General features: G+C 33.6%; 2 protein-coding genes across 8 annotated transcripts; both read left to right on the plus strand.

Moving 5' to 3' along the window:
* Positions 1–844: 844 nt before the first annotated feature.
* On the plus strand, positions 845–9,448 carry LOC129569704 (uncharacterized). 6 transcript variants are annotated; one of them, XM_055448830.1, is made up of 11 exons: positions 845–1,603; positions 4,674–4,782; positions 4,929–5,088; positions 5,224–6,171; positions 6,280–6,989; positions 7,078–7,541; positions 7,633–7,678; positions 7,801–7,915; positions 8,077–8,304; positions 8,380–8,487; positions 8,557–9,448. In XM_055448830.1, the coding sequence occupies exons 5-11, from the start codon at positions 6,364–6,366 to the stop codon at positions 8,920–8,922; spliced, it is 1,953 nt and encodes a 650-aa protein (XP_055304805.1). In that variant the 5' UTR covers positions 845–1,603; positions 4,674–4,782; positions 4,929–5,088; positions 5,224–6,171; positions 6,280–6,363; the 3' UTR covers positions 8,923–9,448. The 6 variants fall into 6 exon arrangements, with proteins under 6 accessions (XP_055304805.1, XP_055304801.1, XP_055304803.1 ...); XM_055448828.1 differs by lacking the exon at positions 845–1,603 and adding an exon at positions 3,007–3,172; XM_055448829.1 differs by lacking the exon at positions 845–1,603 and adding an exon at positions 3,222–3,292.
* Positions 9,449–13,908: 4,460 nt separating this feature from the next.
* Positions 13,909–18,538, plus strand: LOC129569694 (uncharacterized). 2 transcript variants are annotated; one of them, XR_008688064.1, is made up of 4 exons: positions 13,909–14,226; positions 14,309–14,337; positions 14,443–15,610; positions 15,691–18,538. XR_008688064.1 is itself a non-coding variant. In XM_055448803.1 (3 exons), exons 1-3 carry the CDS (start codon positions 14,212–14,214, stop codon positions 15,308–15,310), a joined length of 912 nt encoding a protein of 303 aa, XP_055304778.1. In that variant the 5' UTR covers positions 13,909–14,211; the 3' UTR covers positions 15,311–18,538. The 2 variants fall into 2 exon arrangements, 1 of the variants encoding a protein (XP_055304778.1); XM_055448803.1 differs by having other exon boundaries at positions 14,443–18,538.
* The last annotated feature ends 660 nt before the right edge of the window (positions 18,539–19,198 follow it).

The following is a 19,198-nucleotide window of genomic DNA, read 5'->3' on the forward strand; positions in this document are numbered from 1 at the left end:
GCAGTTGTCAATACTCAAAAATCGAAATTCCTTAAATTATGCCATGACACAGAGTCATCGCTTATGTTAATTGACCGTGAAATTATCAACGATATTGAAGAATTTGTGAAAGAAAATTTAGAAAAACTCAAAAATACTTCGTTTGAAAATACTGTTTTACACTGATTTTGTTTTGTTTTTTATTTATGGTGCGATTCAAGACTTTTGGTATCGACAAAATTAATGAATTATTTGCCAGAGAATATTCGTATCTTTCAAATAAAATTTATGTTCGTTTATAAATTCTTCTATATCGCTAATGCTTTTAGAATCAATGGATAACAGAGCAGTTTCGCATTCAAATCCAGTACTTTTTATGATTTTTTCAAAATTTGCCGGTAGTTTTTCGGCTAATTTCTTTTCTAATATCTGAAACACACGTGAACTCATTGCTTATGGCGTTTTTAGCGCTCAATCGCTACTGACGTTTGAGTGAACACAAGTATTCGTAGCCATTCGCGAATGGCTACGAATGCTTGTGCGAATGTGTTAATACATTCACTATGGAGCGTCGCGCGAATGATCGCGCGGCAATCCAAAAACATGGCGAAACAGGCACGAATGCCTCTTATTCTGCGAATGGCAATGACATTCGCGAATGTGAATTGCCCCTAGCAAAACAATAACCGCTGAATGCCGGAATGCCGAAGCAATCACGTAAGCGAGATTAATATGCGAGGAGTGAATTTATGACCGATCGTTCTAAGATTGTGGTGAAACTCAAGTATGTACGCTTGACGTGTATAGATTCGTATGCCAGCGAAAATGTTGGAGTCTACTCATTTTTGTATCAAGCCATGGATTTAGTCGCTATGAAGTGCGGTTTTGTTCAATGATCAGCGTGAAATCGGCTAATTTGACACATAAATTGTGTTTTTGATTGGTCGTAAATTCAAAAGTTTACAGGCGACCGTTTTGTTGTTGAAAAATTTCCAATTTCATTTTAAATGAAACGAATCGAATTGAGTTCAAATGTAAAAAAATTGGTCGTTATTCCGTGAATAACGTTTCAACTGATGAAGCAAAATATGTTCAAAAGTTTCATGTTTAAGTATGAAATTGCATCATTCCCTGCATGCACAAAACGAAAACTGCTCAATACTTGTATGCATATGTGAGGTTAAAGTGATATGATTCCCAAACGCATTCAATAACGCAGTTGATAAACTCACTAAAAAGACACAAACCGCTATTGAAATCACTGAAGAGATAACAAAAACAGAATGTATAAAGTTCATAGTCAAATCGGAGTTGCCACAGAAAAGCAATTGAAAATAATCAATACCCTCATATCGATTCCAAATACCTATTCACATGTGAATAGAAGAAGAAGTGCACAAATGGCACTAAGCGACACTATTGAAAAAACGGTTAAAACTGCTTATGATCTTTCTAACCTCGAATCGAAGCGAGCATTGCAAACCTTCATAATTTGTGGAAGTGTAAATTGAGCAGGGCACGTCAAAGGCAAATTCGACTGTACGATCGTAAATCATTAGTATGCATTATACTTTGTTAAATTTACCATGGAGACACACCGCCGCATAACGAGACAACGGCACTGGTGAGTCATATACGACTTGAGAGTGGCGCGTCCAATTTAGAGTGTGATGAATTCTTAGAAAAAAAATAATAAGTGAAAAGAGGACCCAAATACATTCATAAAAAACGTTGGTTTATGACCTGAGAAAAGAGAGAGATTTTTTTCACTCAATACATAGCACTTTTAGCATTGCGCTCAATTGCCACATGTGTTTTTTTGTTCAAAGCAAATTTGTGTACATTTGCGTATATGGCGTTGTGGGCAATGATAAAGATATTTTGTTTTGACCCTTGAAAACATCAAAACCTTCAATTTTGTTACTTTTTCTAGGAAATTTATTTATTGCCCATCGACGCCGATTTTGGGAAATATCATGTTACTTTTTATGCATCTTTGCAATTGATTTTTCCGTTTTTTTTTTCTTTTTTGAATGATAAAATTTTGTTCTTTCGTTTAACTAAAAATGTTCCATTTTAATATAATAACAAAAATAATTTTGACGACAATCAGAGCTATCGACATATGTATGTGGCAAAATGACGCCTTGAAATGTGTTACTAAAGAAAAGACAGACATTGCCAATCGTGTGGAAAATAAGAAATTGCTTGAATTTGATAGTGTTTATCGATAATCCGATAACTGTTATCACTTTATAAACATTGATAGTGAATTGAAAATGGTATGCATTCGATGAATTGCACATGCAGTACCAATTGCATCGATATCGTATCTGAAGTGATAATAGCTTATAAACTAGCTGCAACTGATTTTCTAATCATTCTGATCATAATAATAATTTAAAGTAAGTTTGTGTGCACATTTTTGGAGAAAACCCATTTGGCTGCAGCCAAAATATGTTTTGTGTCGGTTCTTTTATATTCTGATATGTGAGATATACGATCGCATTGTGCAAAAAATTGACCAAACAAAAATCGCAGAGTGAAATACTCCAAACCGAAATCAAAATCGACTTGTTCACAATTTTACATGTTTCAATGGTCACCCATCAGAACTGTGATTGCGGACCGATACATTCATATTTTGAGTGACTGCATTAGTTGTGTTCATTTCGATACGAATAAGGAGGAAAGAAACAAAACAATAGCCGACATTCAACGACAGAATGACGTAAGCACGATCAATGCTATGCGAGAAATGAATCTACGACGAAATATTTTAAGAATGTAGTTCTACGCATGTGTGTGTGCTTTACATGTATAGATTGGCCAGCGCAAATGTAGGATTTGAATCATCTGTGTACCAAGCCATGGATTGGTAATTTGAAGCAGTCATAAGCAGTATTTATATGTTATCGTTTGTGGACAGTTGTGATGAAGTCAACAGCCGAAAATCCGTATATTTGACAATACAAATTGTGTTTTTAATTGGTTCAACATCGTAAATTCAAAAGTTTACATTATAATTTTCTGATTTTTTTCACTTGCATTCTAATTTCCGGTAAAATGAAATGAGTTTAGCTACCCAAATAAAAAAAAAACTGTGTACTTTTGCAGAATTGCGCAGAGCTGCACGGAGATAGAGGCGAATAGTAAACAACACAAACGTAAGTTTGCGTTTGTGTGCGCAATGGTTAGTATGCGGATCCTTATAAACTGTTTCGTCTATCTCCGCACAACTCAGTGCATTTCCGTATAAGTCCATAATTGAACCATTTGGATAATCAGTTTTTCGACAGAACATGAACAGAGAGTACGTTTTTTTTGGTGTTTCTAGAGAACAATCGACGGTTTTGTTGCTGAAAAATTATTATTTCATTTTAAATGAAACAAATCGAATTGAATTCATCAACATTTTTTGTCGTAGTTCCGTGAATAACGTTTCAAGTGCTAGAAAGAAATAGAGAAGAAAAAAAAACAAAACCAATACATTCAAATCACAAATATTTATGCATACTTTCTTGAATCTAATGCTTTTATACACACCATGGTGGCGATGAAAGCAGTGACTGAAACAAGTTGGATCTTCCTCTTCTTCTTATTGTGAAATTCATTTTTATTCCATGGAAAGCAATGTAAAATCCAAATTTTTTCAACTCATGTTAAAAAAACAAACTAGAAGTTACATCTAGATCCAAATACGAATTGATAAGAAAATCTGTTTAGAAAAAAACGTGTTTATGATGAAATAAATTGTGTTACTGTATGATATTAAAGGGACTGATATCATCTGAACGGAAGTGCTACTCACAAAAGATTCAAATTAAAACGACACAAAATATCATAGTTCAGCGAATGTAAAATATACGATAAAGTTGAGTGAAAAGTGTGAGGGTTTATTTCGCTCTGAGTTAAAGGATGAAATGTGTTTTTGTTTCACTGAATTTATTAAATAACAAAAATCAACCAAAAAGTCTGATATATGACCAAATGATACCAAATTATTGTTCAAAAAAAAGTTTTTCACATTATTAGGACAGTAATAAGTTGTGTCGCATGGATTGATTGCAAATTGTGTAGATTAACATTCGTCTGCGTAGAAATAAGAAGTCTCTTGAATATTATAACGTCCAAAATCATATTTTTTTTATCGATCATTTTATAAATTGTTATGTTATAACAATTATCGCTCAAGCAATATTACGCAACGTGGTTGTACTTTACATGCAATAGACAAACGCTAGTACAGGACGTTACAGAGTCTTTGCAAGGTTTTTCTTGATTGTCAATCGTGGGCATTTTTGTGTGTTGACTACAAGACATCAAATATATTGGAAATTCTCGTGTTGCTTCGTAAGAATTTATTGTGAACTTAAAGTGAATGCACAACAATATTGCACGTGTAGTAACATTTACATTAATATCATATCGATCGTACTAAAGTGATAAGAAATGTTATGAAATTGCTATTGAAATTGCCCATAAATACGGTGCTACTGACTTATAAGTAACCTTATTTTTTCGAATGAAATAAAATCTCATCATTTTGTCATATCTCTTGAAGACTCTAGTGAAGTTCGAGACATTTTTTCGAAATTCTACTTTGATCAAATGTTTAATTACATGATTCAAAACGTACGAAAATTTAATTAACATTAAATTTCTATTCGTCCCATTATCCGGTGGTTTTATAGAAAGATGGAGTTTGAGCAAGTAATGATCATACTGATCAGTGGATTGTACGGTGCAGTCATTATACTGATCTTGATGTGGATGAAAATGATACGAATGGAACAGAATCGGGTAAGTCGATGATAGAAACAAAGAAATAGAGAATAAAATAAAGAATAGAAGAAAGAAAAAATCGATACATTTTGGTTTTTGACTCATTTAAAATCACGTTTAATTAAACAATTAGATTAAATTCATTCATGTCTAATCCTGAATAGACTGCTGCGGTCGATAGCGGTCTTGCCACACCACCGTCACCAAAACTCGACACACCACCAAAGGACAGCATCTGCGAACAGTCAGATGTAGCAAAACCGGAAGCTACCACGTTCTCTTTTGCAGAAATCGCTAAGTCCAATGGAGGATTCCATTTTAAAAGTAAGTTGCCAATAAATATTGATAGAAGTACTAACTACCCCAAGCCGTTTAAGCTGTACATATTTTTCGACGATGTTTCAACGAAATATTTCTTACTAAATTAAAATAAAATGTTCAATATATTCCCTTTTCCAGTATCCAGTAAAGAACTTGGATCAGAAGCATTTAAATTGGATACAAATTCTGGTGATGGTTCATTGTTGTGCACCCTTTTAAATACAAATCAGAATGAAGGTGTACTGAAAACAACATCGGTGGATAGTGTCATTTCTGAACGGAGTGGAATATGTGCATTTTGCCAATACGAAAAAAACGAAACCACTGGTCAGTCGAAGAGAATATTCAAGTCGGCGACGCAAAATAGGAATTTCAATAGTAAGATATCAAACACTGGAAGATCGCAGGAACGAAAAAAATTGGCCGTTCGATATACAGGAATCAATCGACAAAATCCAGAGATGACTAAGCGCACGCTCAGTAGCGTATTCAGCAACTCAACTGAGAGTCGTTTTCTGCTCTGTGCGTTTACACTCACTTCGTTATGAGTTTATGTGCGCACTCTGACTTTGTTGTTAAGAAATGTGTGCGCACTCTAACTCTGTTGCCTATTATGGTTTATACACACATATAAAGAGTTGAGTGTGTATTGTCTTATTCTTTTCTTTGTGTTTCTTTCTTTGTATATCCTCTCTATTGTTTCTTCGTTGTGTACGAGTGCGGTGTAGCGCACTCCGTTGGTGCGCTTATACTCTCTTCATGGAGTGGGTTTGTTTGTGCTGCAGCGCAATATCGCACTGAGCATGTTTTGAGCACGCAAACTCAGTGTCCGTGCGGCCGTTGCTCGGTCACTCGGTGCGCTTCAGTCATCTCTGACAAAATCCACGTAAAATTAATTCATTTAACACAAATGATGGTATACTGCAAACGACACCGCCGCATAACAAATTTGCATCGCCAATAAAAACCTTTTCTTCAGTCAATAAGACGACAAGCGAATTTACTTTTACTCAACCAAATTTTGTATCGGACCTAAAACCCAAGAAAATAGAAGATACGATCCATGAGATTAATGATCTAGAAGAGGTGAGTTGATTTTGACTCCAAAACAACTATTCAAATCAATTTGGATCGTTAAAACGATCTATGTTCAAAATTCATTCGAATAATTTTCGAATCTTTCTTTCAAAACAGTTGCTGGTTCCTGAGACACGATTTCATCGCGATTTACCTACCGAAGAGTTTAAAAAATGGTGTTCGGATGATACATTTTTGATAATGGGTCCGGATCAAGAGATTTTACGACATGAAAAAATATTATACGTGCTCGTTCATGACTTAATGCCCAACATTGAGTTCCTGAAGAAGTACGGCACTCAAATAGAACACTTGCGAATTTATTGTAAAAGTGTCAACAAAGTTCAGCCATCTATATACGCTGTAATTAGTGAAAATTGCTCGCAGAATTTGAAAGAAATTGAATTTTATGACCTCGAAGGCGATGAGATCAATCTTTTCACTAAAGAATTCCCAGTAATCGAACGAATTCAATTCAAAAGTGGAAAAATTGGCCAAAATGTCGTTGACGCATTCAAGAGAAACTTTTCAAATGTTCAGAAATTGGAATTTAGTCACACACTTACTACGATCAACGATCGAAGGATTATCAATGGTTACTATAACAATTTGAAAAGTTTCGAAGCATCTTATGATGAAAGCGGAACGATTTTTGATGAATCGGACATCGAAAGAGCATTGTATATGAACAAAGATCACCTACAAAAGATCATATTATGGGGAGTACTCTCGCCAACGTTTTTAAGATTTATCAGCGATAAATTCCCGCAGCTCAAAAAAATGTCCATAAAAAAAGTGCCCGAACGTGTTATTGCCCATCCGCCAAAGTAATGAACGGTCTTATCTCGATTCAATCATTATCAAAAAGAAAATTCTATTTCAATCATACTAATTTAAACACTTTTCCTCTTTCAGTGGCCGTCTCTATGCATTCAAACAGTTGCACCAATTTGAAATGTCAAGTGTTTTCACGGCTCGTGGATTGAACTGTCCATTTGATTTCGGTCACCTGCAAAAGGTCATATTGGACTTAAGGTTCTTGCCTGATTCATGGATTGACGATTTTCTTGTGAAAAATCCACAAATCAATCATTTATCATTGAGTATTACGCCAAATGGGATAAATGACAGTATGATTTCCAAAATAAAGAAAGCATTGCCTAATCTACGCTACTTGGAAATTGACAATGCATCGAATGTATGTTCAACCACAATTATGAAGTTACTTGAAGACAAAAACCTGAATGATCTGCTGTTTTCGCATTTTAATTCATTTGCGTATTCTCTGTTGCGAAGTGAGTCAGAGAAAATCAAGGCATTAGGCTGGAGTGTGAAGCTGTTTTCCAAGTTTTATGGTGCCAAATTCGAGCGTAACAAAGGTAGTACTTTGAAGTACCAAAAAATCAATCGAAATGAAATTGAATCATTGACATAACATTAAATTGCACTCATTTTTAACTTTATTTTCAGAAAAAGAAACGAATACAAACAGCGATGTCTTTGATTCGGTAAAAAGGTAAGCGTTGAGTCAAAAGCAATCATATGAACTACCAAGCTTCGAAAATTCCACGAATATTAGTTTTTGGTCATTTTTATCGGTTCAATGAACTTTTTTCTAACAAACTACTCTTTTTATAGAAAAACGGAAAAAGTCAAAGCGGCACAATTATATGAATGGTACGAAACACAAGTGAAAAACAAAAAAGATGCCACCAAGGATCTGAAAGAGAAAGAAATCAATCCATTCATCAAGGTATACCATAATTTGAGTCTTTTGAAAATGATTTCAATGAAAAATGATTGAATTAAATAATGCGATTACTATTTTTATTAACATTTTTTGAATTGAATTAACATTATTTTTCCATTTTGTATGCTCCTCAAATTGGAACTCTTGTAAATTCTTCTAAACAGACGGCTGACAAAATATCCAATAGTTGCACTTCTAAAGCACCACAATATGGGTTTAAACATACTGAAAAACCTGATTTTAGACCGTTGAAATTCTCGATCCCATGTGAAGCTACAGTCAGTTCATCAACATCTACAGTGACATCAACAGCGACCGTGACAACTAAACCTTCATTTTCATTTGGATCTTCATTTAGTTCTGGCACATCAACGAATGCAACTGTGTCTACCGTGAGCTCACCAATGAACAACAATGACGAAAGAATTATTTTTATCAATTAAAAGATTTTGTTCAATCGTTTTAAGACTCCTTCATTCGGGACACCTGCCTTCGGGAGCTTCAATTTTGGAACTAAAACGCTGCATTCCACAGAGACAAGTCACCGAAATGAAGTCTCAAAATCTACTAAAGAAGTAAAAGATTCAAACATGACTAAAGTAAGAGAGATTTTAATGAAAAATATTTGTTTTTCTGCTTTAAAGGCACCTTCATTTGGAACTCCCGTGGATTTTCAACCGCATTTAGCATTTGGAATTGCAAAAACTTCACCAATATTTGGAGAAAAGCCTTCGGTTTTCGGGACTGTATCATCACCGGCATTTAAAGCCACCGAAAGCATAAAAGCTACCAGCATTTTTGGTAGCCCAAATACAACTGTGTTTAGTAAGTGGGAAAAATCATTCACTGGATTCGGAACATCGGCCGTGAAATATCAACCAACTATAGGAACCGATTCGATAGACAGTCAAATTGTTACAAGATTTAATAACATCACCGCTATGGTGGAATACAAAGAAAAAAGTGTCGATGAATTGCGGATGGAACACTATAAAAACAAATTGTTGTAAGAAATATATAGGGAAAAAGTGAATTTTTTTTCAAAACTTTCATGGAATTTAGATTACATATCAATATTTTAAGTTTAGTTTAACAAATGATTGCTCAGAATATTTTCCAAAGCACCGTTATTCCTCCTTAAAAATATTTAGTTTTCATTTTATTTAGAAATTTATTTAATGTTATCAATATTTTTTATATTTACAAACATGGGATCTGCTCAAATTGAAATAAGTTTTTGTGCCAGTGCTAAAAAAAAGCCTTACGACAACATCATACTTTTTAAGTACTTTGGTTTAAAATAGAATAACTTCTATTATCCACTTGTGGAATGTCCACCAAAATTACAACACTTTTTAGAATTTCGATTTTTCACTTTTTTTTAGGTTTTTACCAATAACTCTCAAATGTTTCAAGAGCTCAACCAGTTTTTATTTTAAAATATATAGATAAGAGGCAAACTATAATTATGCAATATATGAACACCCTTTGCAACCAGATGTTCTGGCTACAGCCGTGCATCATTTACAATTGAAATCAGGACGACTTAAATGAATTTAGTTATATTTGATATCGTTGTTCTTTGCTTTGAATTTTCGTAAACATTATGCAGAGATCTCATTTTGTATACGGCTATATTTCGAGCTATTAGTAGTTGTTATTTTTAGTCAATAGTTCGGTATATTTTGAAATAGCAGCTACCGCACAATTTGTTCCGAATTATTCTGAACGATCAATTGGATTTTTAGAAGTAGAGGGCAAACGTTTAATCATCATGTCAACCATGAAACATTCTATTTTTGAATTGAACGTTTGCCCTCTACTTCTAAAAATCCAATTGATCGTTCAGAATAATTCGGAACAAATTGTGCGGTAGCTGCTATTTCAAAATATCCCAAACTATTGACTAAAAATAGCTACTTATTTTCGCATCCAACATGCAATCTCTGAAATTATGCTTTATATTGATATTCATTAATCAAAATACAAATGAAAAACAAAAACGCGGTTATTTACGAAAAAGCAATGAATTTTATTCCAAAATGAAAGAAAAAAATGTACAAAATATCCATCAAAAAAGCAAATCTCACTCCGAAATAGCAAGGTTCGTAAGCAGCCCATAACCGGAAAAATGACAATAATTACCAAAAAAAAAAAAGTTCCGAAAAGTAAAGTTGGGCCGTGTTTTTTTGATAAGATTTTGAACAATGGAAATTTCTGCATTAACCGCATCGTCTGATATTCTTTTGGATTTTGTCATAGAGGTCGGGATTTGTGACTTTAAGAAGACCGGAATATGTATTAATATATACAAAACCTTTAGTAAGTTCATTAGTAATGCAGCTGAAATGTAAATAAAAGTCATTTTTCTTCTGACATGAGTTTCGAATATACAAACAACGGTCTGGAGTGAGTACTTATAATTCCACTTCCAAGATTGGTTTTTTTCCACAATCTAATATGTTAATGGGTACTGAGTCCATTTTCTGACGATACTCAATCCACTTGCTATCACCTGTTGGGTCCATTACCTTTTTGATTTCTTTCATTTTACAATCATATTTTCTTGCAAGTCCTGAATTGTTCACGCTCACACCTGAGGCAGCCTAAAGCAATACAAATGAGACATGTTCACGTTTGTTATACGTATAGCGAATAAGAAAATATTAGGCGAAAGATATAAAATCGAAAACAAAAGGAGTACTAACGGCGATGAAAAGAAGTACGACAAAAATGACAACTTTCATTTTGAACTGTTTTGATTTTACTTTAATTGCGATCGATTGCTTGAAATGCATTGAAGTATCGTTCGTTTTCCATTTAATTGAATACCTAGTAGAAGTTACCTTTTTATTTTAATCTTATCTTTATTTGCCATCATGTTCTATTATTACATATAGTACAGAAAACAAGGTGATCCCCGAAAAAAATCTCCTGAACTATCATTATTTATCTGCGAATATAAATAAATTAAGTAATTCATGGTTATCAGTTCTTCAAACTTTCAAAAATGAATGACGAAAATCAAAATAATCGACTATATCAAATTATTGAATTCACTGATTGTAAATCGATTGTTGCTCAGTATTAAAATAGTGGCTAATAACATTATTCACCAAAAAATATGAAATATTTCGAAATTCTTACTGTTTTTTTTTCTTCAATAAATGTGAGTCATGTAAACATTGTATCATGATAAAGTTTCCGTTTTTTATTGTGCAAGTATAGAACCAGGCCTGGGAGAGTATTGTTGAGCTAAGCTACAATCCCTTGCATGCTACTAAATCATCGTGAATAATACCGCATCATTGATGCGGCTTGCACTTCCTAATGCAAAGCAAACGCGTACCGCTTATCTGCATTGAATGCGGTTAGCGGCAGCCGTATGTAAGGCGCATCGCCATGGTTTGAGCTCTCTTAATCATATAAATTAGTTGTCTAATTCAAAAAGAAATTATACTTTCAACTATCATGACTAAAACTTTGAACGAAGTGAATAGAAAAAATAGATGTTCAAACCGTAAATTTTTACAACACCGTGCTAGAGCTATAAATGAAATCAATCAACTTTTTACTTATTTAACAATTGAAAACTCCATAAATTTTTTCATAAATCTAGTAAATGCTAAACAACGTAAATTTAAAATGATAGATCCGCTTAACAATCATAATTATTCTGGAAAAAACCGTGATGATATACAAATTTTATTTATAAAAAATATGGAAGGTTTTGTTGGACATTTTATATGTATATTTTTCAATTATAAAAATAAAACTGTTTATGTCTATGACAGTAATTTTTCAGAAAGTGTAGAAAAAAAGATTAAACCAATTTTAATTAAATTTTATGGAAATAATATAAAAGTTGAATTTAAACTACCAAAAAGCACCCAGAACGAGAACGACCGATGGTCTTGCGGTGTGTATGCCATAATATACTGTTTGCTTTTAATTCAGGGAAAAGACCCCGAAGAATGCGAACTTTTTAAACAATCAATCTATCAAAAAAACTTTGTTCATGCCGATGAAACTATTATGCTTAGAAAATTTATTTCCAGAATGTTTAAAAATTATGAGTTGGTAGATTTCAACTACATTCATAATTATGAAAAAATAAACAGAAGAATATTTCATCTAATTTAAATAAAAAAGGCTTCACCAAATACCAAAAAAAAATGATCAAGAAAAACAAAATTTCACCATAAAAATAAACAAAACTTATTAAAAACTGTATAAAAAATAATCTATCAATCAACTTATTTCGAGTTTTAAGATGCATTCGACCGCAATTATTGATCAAAAATCGAATAGCATCAAGTGAAAAACTTCTCTCAACTTTTTCCTTACACATTCAACATTTCATCAACAGTTGAAAAAACTCAAATAAAAACCAACCACAAATATTCACATCACTTCGTGAAAAGAAAATTCGTCATAGTTGACTAGTATAAATAAATGATTCAAATCAACATCTGAATCACAGTGGCATAAAAACAATCCAATGCCATTTCTTGTAGTGTAATTGTATAGTGCACTTTAAAAATAATCTATATAAATGGGAAACCATATTTAATGCCGCCAAAAACCAATCGAAAAGATCTACAAAGTCTTAACATCGGTTTTTGCCTGTCAGCAGCCAGGAATTCAAAGGCAGACTGGATATGGTAGAAAAAAATTGAAAAAAAAAACTGCTGTATTCTAATGTGTTTTATTTTATGAAATTAATACATTTTGTTGGGATCAGTTGGGATAAGGGTAAGACTGAACGCTATTCAAATCGCAATGAATAAAATTGAATTTATCGCTGGATCGTGCGGTCATGACGATTGGGAAGATAAGAAAAAATGTAGAATTGCAGGAACAAACACTGAGACGTAAGTTACGTCACGTAACATAAAATTACAATATGCAAAACTGAAACATGAATTTATATGGGCAGTAGAAGAGATTTAGTTTCCCTTTTTGCATATTCTGAATAAATTTCTACGTATTTTAGTTTTATTTTACGCTTTAGGTGGATATTGGTTTTTCGAATCCTACTTTTTATGAGTTTTTCATCTTATAATTCTGAAGAAAGTCATGTGATTGGAAAATAATTCCATTCAAACCATTTAAATTTCATCATCATCGATGACTTAAATATAGTTTGTACTAGAGTTTGTAGGACTTAATTATTCGTATGATAAAAGTATCGAAATATTGAATTCACTGTGATTGTACTAAATCAATTGTTGCTATATAATTTATCAATGGCTTATAATAATTCATCAAAAAATGCTATTCAAATGCATCAAATTACGAAATGTGTCGCAATTATTAGTGTTCTTATCGATAAATGTGAGTCACTATGTAACATTGTATCGTACATGACAAAGTTTCCGTTTTTTCAATGCGCAAACATAGGAAATCTGCAACACACGTGGCATTTCTTTTTCTTTTATAAGAGTCTTTCTATATGCCCAACGGAAAATAACTAAACGGATACTTCAAATAGATAACAATATCAAACGTTCTATAATTCAAGATAAATCACTTGAAAAAAAAACATGAACAAAAAAGTGATATGTAACAATAGTCACTGCCTTATTTTAATTTAAAAAAATGTTTGGTATAACTTCAAAGTTTTATCGCTTTTTTTCTATGAATGTTCTTTGAACGTTCAATTCGACCAAGATCACGTTTTTCATGTGTGCGATTGAACACGTATGCGGCTATATTGGAATTTTTTTCTCAAAACTTTAAATATTTGGGAGGAAGTGAGTCAAGCAGACTGAGCTTAAAAATTGAAATCATTGTGCCATTGCTAAAAAAGGTTTACGATAACTTTATGCTCTTTTAGTTACTTATGGTACTAGTGTTACTATTTGAAAAATCCACGTCATTAAGGTTAGCGTCAGAGACCCTTGCATAAAATTGCGAAATCACGGTGAATGATGACTATGCGGCTTGCCGCTTTCGATTGCAGTTACTAATACAAAGCAAATGCAAATGCATACAATTCATGAATCAAGTATAGTGATCGACGGATCTAGGGGATAGACAGTAGACACAGAATTTAAGATTTGAAAAGGTCAATGCGTATGAAAGTAATCCAAAGAGGAATGGAGATTTTGCAATATTGATAAATATCGCGTTAGTCTGTCATTTTGACAGTTTCAAAAAGAATTTAAAGATTTGTAAAGATTCAAATAGATTTATCTTATCCAAAGAGCTATCACCTCCTAGCGGCGGTCGGATGTAAACCGCAACGCGCAAGCCAAACTCTCTCGATCATTCTACTTACTTTTGTAAGTCAACAAATGCCTCTGAACGAAGTAAGTCTATTTTGTCAGTGCGTTTCAAGTTTTTTTTATTTAAATGATGCAATAATTAAATTTTTATTTATATTAAACGCAGACAATGAATCCAAATCTTCCCAATCAAATGTGAGTAGCAAATATATTTTTAACAACACAATATTTTGGATTTAAATAAAAAAAAATAATTATTTTGGTTTAATTTCATTTTACGTGAAATATGTACATAAAAAGGGAACCAATGGACGTGGATGTTCCATTCATCAAAAGTGATAATCAGCCAAATATCGACGAACTGTGTGAAAAGTTTGATAAATTGAATATTAAAAATAGATTTCCTTGGATTGTTCTAACATTAATGGAAACAGCAATTGCTCTTCTAATTTTTTTTCTTCTTCTCTTCATTGTTGTGATGATGTCCTTGTACGAGTACGTGTACAAAAAAGGTCAAGAAATTATTTCGATTAAATTGAAACTAATAGAGATATTGCACGGAAATATATCCATACCATTACCAAAAGTCACTACTGAAATGGCTTTACACGAAATAAAACAATTATCTTATTTATCGTGTGAAATCACCATGAATTTTTTCACAAATATGGTCAATAACATTCAAAATAAATTTAAAATGGTAAATCCAATTTATTTCAAGAAAAAGTGTGCATATTCAAATTTTTCGGTTGATCAGAATGATATCCAAATTTTATTCATTTACCCGGACAAAACTCAAAAGAATATTGGCCATTATATTGCTATATATTACAATGCAGATACGAAAATTGTCGATATATACGACAGTTGTGTTGAAATGTACACTGATGATCAGAAACGTGATATAAAACGCGAGCTCAAAGAGGAAATTCTCGATCGAATGTATCCAAACAATAAATATGCTGTATGGAAACGTCCAAAGAGCTTACAAAAAGATGATTACTCTTGTGGTGTATTTGCGATTGCATATGCGTTGCTATTGTTTCAAGGAAAAAAGCCTGAAAATGACGAGATTCCATTTTTGGCTTTTGATACGTTTTATCTACGACAATTTTTAGGTAAAATGTTTGAAGAAAATAAATTATTGCCTTTGAAATACTTAATCTAAGAAGAAAAAAAACCCATTGAAAATTATTTTTTAGTGATTAAATAAAAAAAAACAGTTGTGTTAACATGAGTGTTAGCTGTACTGTCGCAGATTCTATTCCGAAGTCGTTAGGGCTGATAGAGAGGCATTACAGTTCGATAACAACTCATTTTTCTTTTGTTACATACACAGTTTTACATAGTTTTACACAGTTTATACTATTACTTCAAATATCAAAACGAAAAAAAAAACTTCCGCAAAAAATGATACTTTGTTCCAACACATATGCAATGCTGAATAATGAGCACGTACGCGATTAATGTATGTTTGATGAAATGTGTGAAGTGTTAAATTAAAAAATAAAATTAAATGCAAAGGTTTCATCTAAAATAACGACATAGATTGAGCAGAAGCAGCAGTGGCCCAAATAGCAACAACTAGAGGGAACGTGGAGGGAGGGAAAACCATGCGAACACTTCCATTGGAATGAGTCAACTGCGTATGCAGTCAGGCCTATGTTTGCAGAAATACAGATAAGTCATATACCAATTTGTTATTCTAGTGTACGTAATATTTATTAGGTTCGTTAAATTTCTTTGTCCGAAAAAAATTGACTGTCATCGTTACTAAATATGATAAAAATGAAACTTAATAACTATAACAAATTAACTTAATTATAACCTAATTGACTTTTTCTCTTTCTAGTTTTTTTTTCAAAGGATTTTTCAACTTGCGTTGGCAAGGGTAATAGTTTAATATAAAGCTACCAACTATTTTCTACCAGTATACTGGAAAATCCATTACCAAAGCCAGTTTTTTCGCAATATCTCGGAAACGGTTGGATTTAGGCCCCAAATCTCGGCCTCCGGCTACCATCCCCATGAAATTTTCCGCCCGATTGAATGGGACTTCTCACAATTTTCCCCGATTTTCCATTTTCCTTTTATAGCGATATGTTCATTTTCGGAAAATTTTCCAGGATTTGCAATTTTCCGGGAAATTTTCTTGAATTCGTTTTCAGCTTACGATCGTACATTCATAAAATGAAAATGGTTGGAAAATCTTGGAAAACTCGGGAAATATGGAAGATTTTGTAAAAATAAAATGTACTGAAAATGACCCTAAATTTATATATGAGGCCATATTTTGGCTCCAGTGGCTTTTCCGGGAAATCTGATCAGATAGAAAACTTCCTTGGGACTTTCTCTTTCCATATGTGTAAACAAGAATTTGCTTCCGACACACGACTCAAATGGTGTCAGACTTAAAACCGATGAGGTATTAGTCTCATTCGACGTGGTTTCAATGTTTACTAGTATTCCTTTTGAACTCGTCTTTGATATCATTATGAGTAAAGCTGAAGAGTTCCAATTAAGTTTTGATATTGATAGGGATTTTCTTGCGAGAATAATCTCGTTTTTGCTTAAGGATTGCATGGTTTTCACTGCGCTCGACAAAATATACAAACAGAACGACGGCATTCCAATGGGTAGTTGCCTTTCTCCCACGGTAGCCAGATTAGTTATGGACAAAGTGATCATCCATCTCTTTGACCTTGTGCCACAAATTTCTTTCATTAAAGTATTTGTGGATGACACAATTGCTGCGGTCCACAAGGATTGCGTTGATCTTGCGCTTGAAGCCTTAAATGAATTCAGACCTAACCAGATAAGATTTACTCTGGAAAGGGAGAATACAGAAGCATCCATAAATTTTCTTAACGTAACGTTAACTAGAGAAGCCACAAGTATATCTACTAATTGGTTCCGTAAAAGCTTTGCTTCTGGCCGGTTGCTTAATTATTATTCGTCGCATAAACGAACCACTGTTATTGCAACTGCTGTCCACTTTATTCGTACAATCTTGATCCTTAGTGATCCACGTCATTTTCATAGCAATAAGACGATAGCTTCTAAAACTCTCCGTGATAATTCTTTCCCCGAAACCGTTATTGAATCACTGCTGAATAATTATTATACAATCAAGAAACCCCTCACTAAAAAGAAAGACGCAGGCGAAGCTCCGATTTAGAAAAACAATGTGTCTAATGAAAATATGTCCACTCAATTACGAAAATTAATCGAAGAAGCCGAAGAATGGAAATCGGGCTATAAGATTTTTCCTAGGGGATTCATGCCAAATTTTATTTAGCAAAATCTATTTGTATTATTTAAATCATGTAAAATTCACGCTAGATTTCAAATATTTTGTATTATTTCCCGAATGCGTTGTTATTGTTCATATTCACCTTGAACAATATGTTCTGGAAGTGGGTTTTGGTGGATCTTCAGGATGGATCAGACTGGGTTTGACAATGCCCTGGCCCATCCTGAGGATCCACTTCCAGAACCAGGAGCGGTTTTGAACAATCCACAGGATCCACCAAAACCCATTTCCAGAATTTTTGAAGCGATAATGACGACAACAGATTGGACATGGTTCTGCTGACAGTCGGTTTATTGAACAAAATTGAGCAAAATTGAAATTATGCATACATATCTGTTTAATATGTTGAAACATAAACAAATTCATATTATTTGTTCATATTTTAAATATGGAAATTGGCGTGAGTCCCCTAGGATTTTTCCACATTCAATCTGTGAGGGTAGAAGAATTAAGAAAATAATTCACACTCTTAAGGCACCTGGTGTTATTTTGGCCGACTCAGTTAGAAACACCAAAATAAACGCCATCTCAACTCGGAAAACTATTGTTCCGATTGGAAGAAGGAAGAATCTTATTCTAGTTTCTAGATGCAAATGCAAAAAGAAATATAAGATCGTTCGAACTAAATTTAATGAAACTGGCGAAATGGCTCTATCTCACACACTGACTCGTGGTAATGAACTGTGATGCTCATGGTCACGCTTATCACAAAGCTAGGTTTCTTCACGGGCTTTTTTATGGCAGTCAAACGAAATATCTCGTGAAATATATTGCATGGAGATATCGGCATGCTCTAGATTTCGATTGCCAGATTGAACATCCTAACGATTGACTGAGAAAACTGATTAGGTGTTCATGTTGCCCACGTCATCCTCAGCAATAAGGTTATCTTTTGAGCTATATCTCACATAAATCCAAACATCCCAATGATTGATTCCATAGATAGCATTTATATTTTATATTGATAGGCCCTGAATCAATCATTATTCCTGACTCTGTAATTCTAATGTGCCCAGAAAATCCTCATCACTAAGTTGTCAAAATGATTTTTTGAATCGTTTTGGGGTGGTGGAGGGCCCATCACCAAATTGAGTGGTGGGGCCAAAACGATACTATTCTTTCTCTCTGTCTTTTCTTACACACACACACACACACACACACACATTCGCGCGCGTTTTTATCGTTTATCCGCGTTAACTTTTAATGGTTGCAACTCTTCCGATGAAGTCAGTGAGATTGTTGCAGTTATGACTCTTGTTGAACGTAATGTGATTCTCACAATTACCTGTAGACTGAGCACAGGCTCATGCCGCTGATGGAGTACGAATCTTTGTAATTTAATATTCTCGCGCTAACTCGTTATAAATAATCACCAGTATAATCATTCCGGGAGTGCGCGTTATAATTTCTTGGATGAACACAGATGATCACTCGTATTGACTGGACATATGCGCCACTCACGTAAGAGGAGCCTTCTTGACACATTGCACCAACTCTATTGACTTCTGCTACGTGATTCCAAGTGATTACCGTTATCGTCTATCGCTTTTATTTCGCGTTTTCTTTTTCCTGTAATAAAATACCGCGCTAAGTTCCGCTAAATAATATCTAGAAGACATAGAGCAATCTTAAAGGAGGAGGAATGATGATCAGGTTGTAATTCATGTGATGTGCAGTAGAGTAATCCTATCTTGTTACTGCATGAATTCACCCCATTAGTGAAAAGCTACGTGCGGTCATTCC

Source organism: Sitodiplosis mosellana, unplaced genomic scaffold (genome assembly GCF_009176505.1).
Source record: "Sitodiplosis mosellana isolate CC-2019 unplaced genomic scaffold, AAFC_SMos_1.0 Smas_scaffold_39, whole genome shotgun sequence".
Classification (NCBI taxonomy): Eukaryota; Metazoa; Arthropoda; class Insecta; order Diptera; family Cecidomyiidae; genus Sitodiplosis; species Sitodiplosis mosellana.

Bases quoted from the DNA above. Each gene is read 5' to 3' on its own strand.
- LOC129569704 (XM_055448830.1), top strand. From the start codon at position 6,364: ATGGGTCCGGATCAAGAGATTTTACGACATGAAAAAATATTATACGTG. The intron at 6,990-7,077 runs GTAATGAACGGT...TTCCTCTTTCAG, and splicing joins GTTATTGCCCATCCGCCAAA to TGGCCGTCTCTATGCATTCA. The intron at 8,305-8,379 runs GTGAGCTCACCA...AATCGTTTTAAG, and splicing joins CGAATGCAACTGTGTCTACC to ACTCCTTCATTCGGGACACC.
- LOC129569694 (XM_055448803.1), top strand. The intron at 14,338-14,442 runs GTGAGTAGCAAA...GTACATAAAAAG, and splicing joins CCAAATCTTCCCAATCAAAT to GGAACCAATGGACGTGGATG.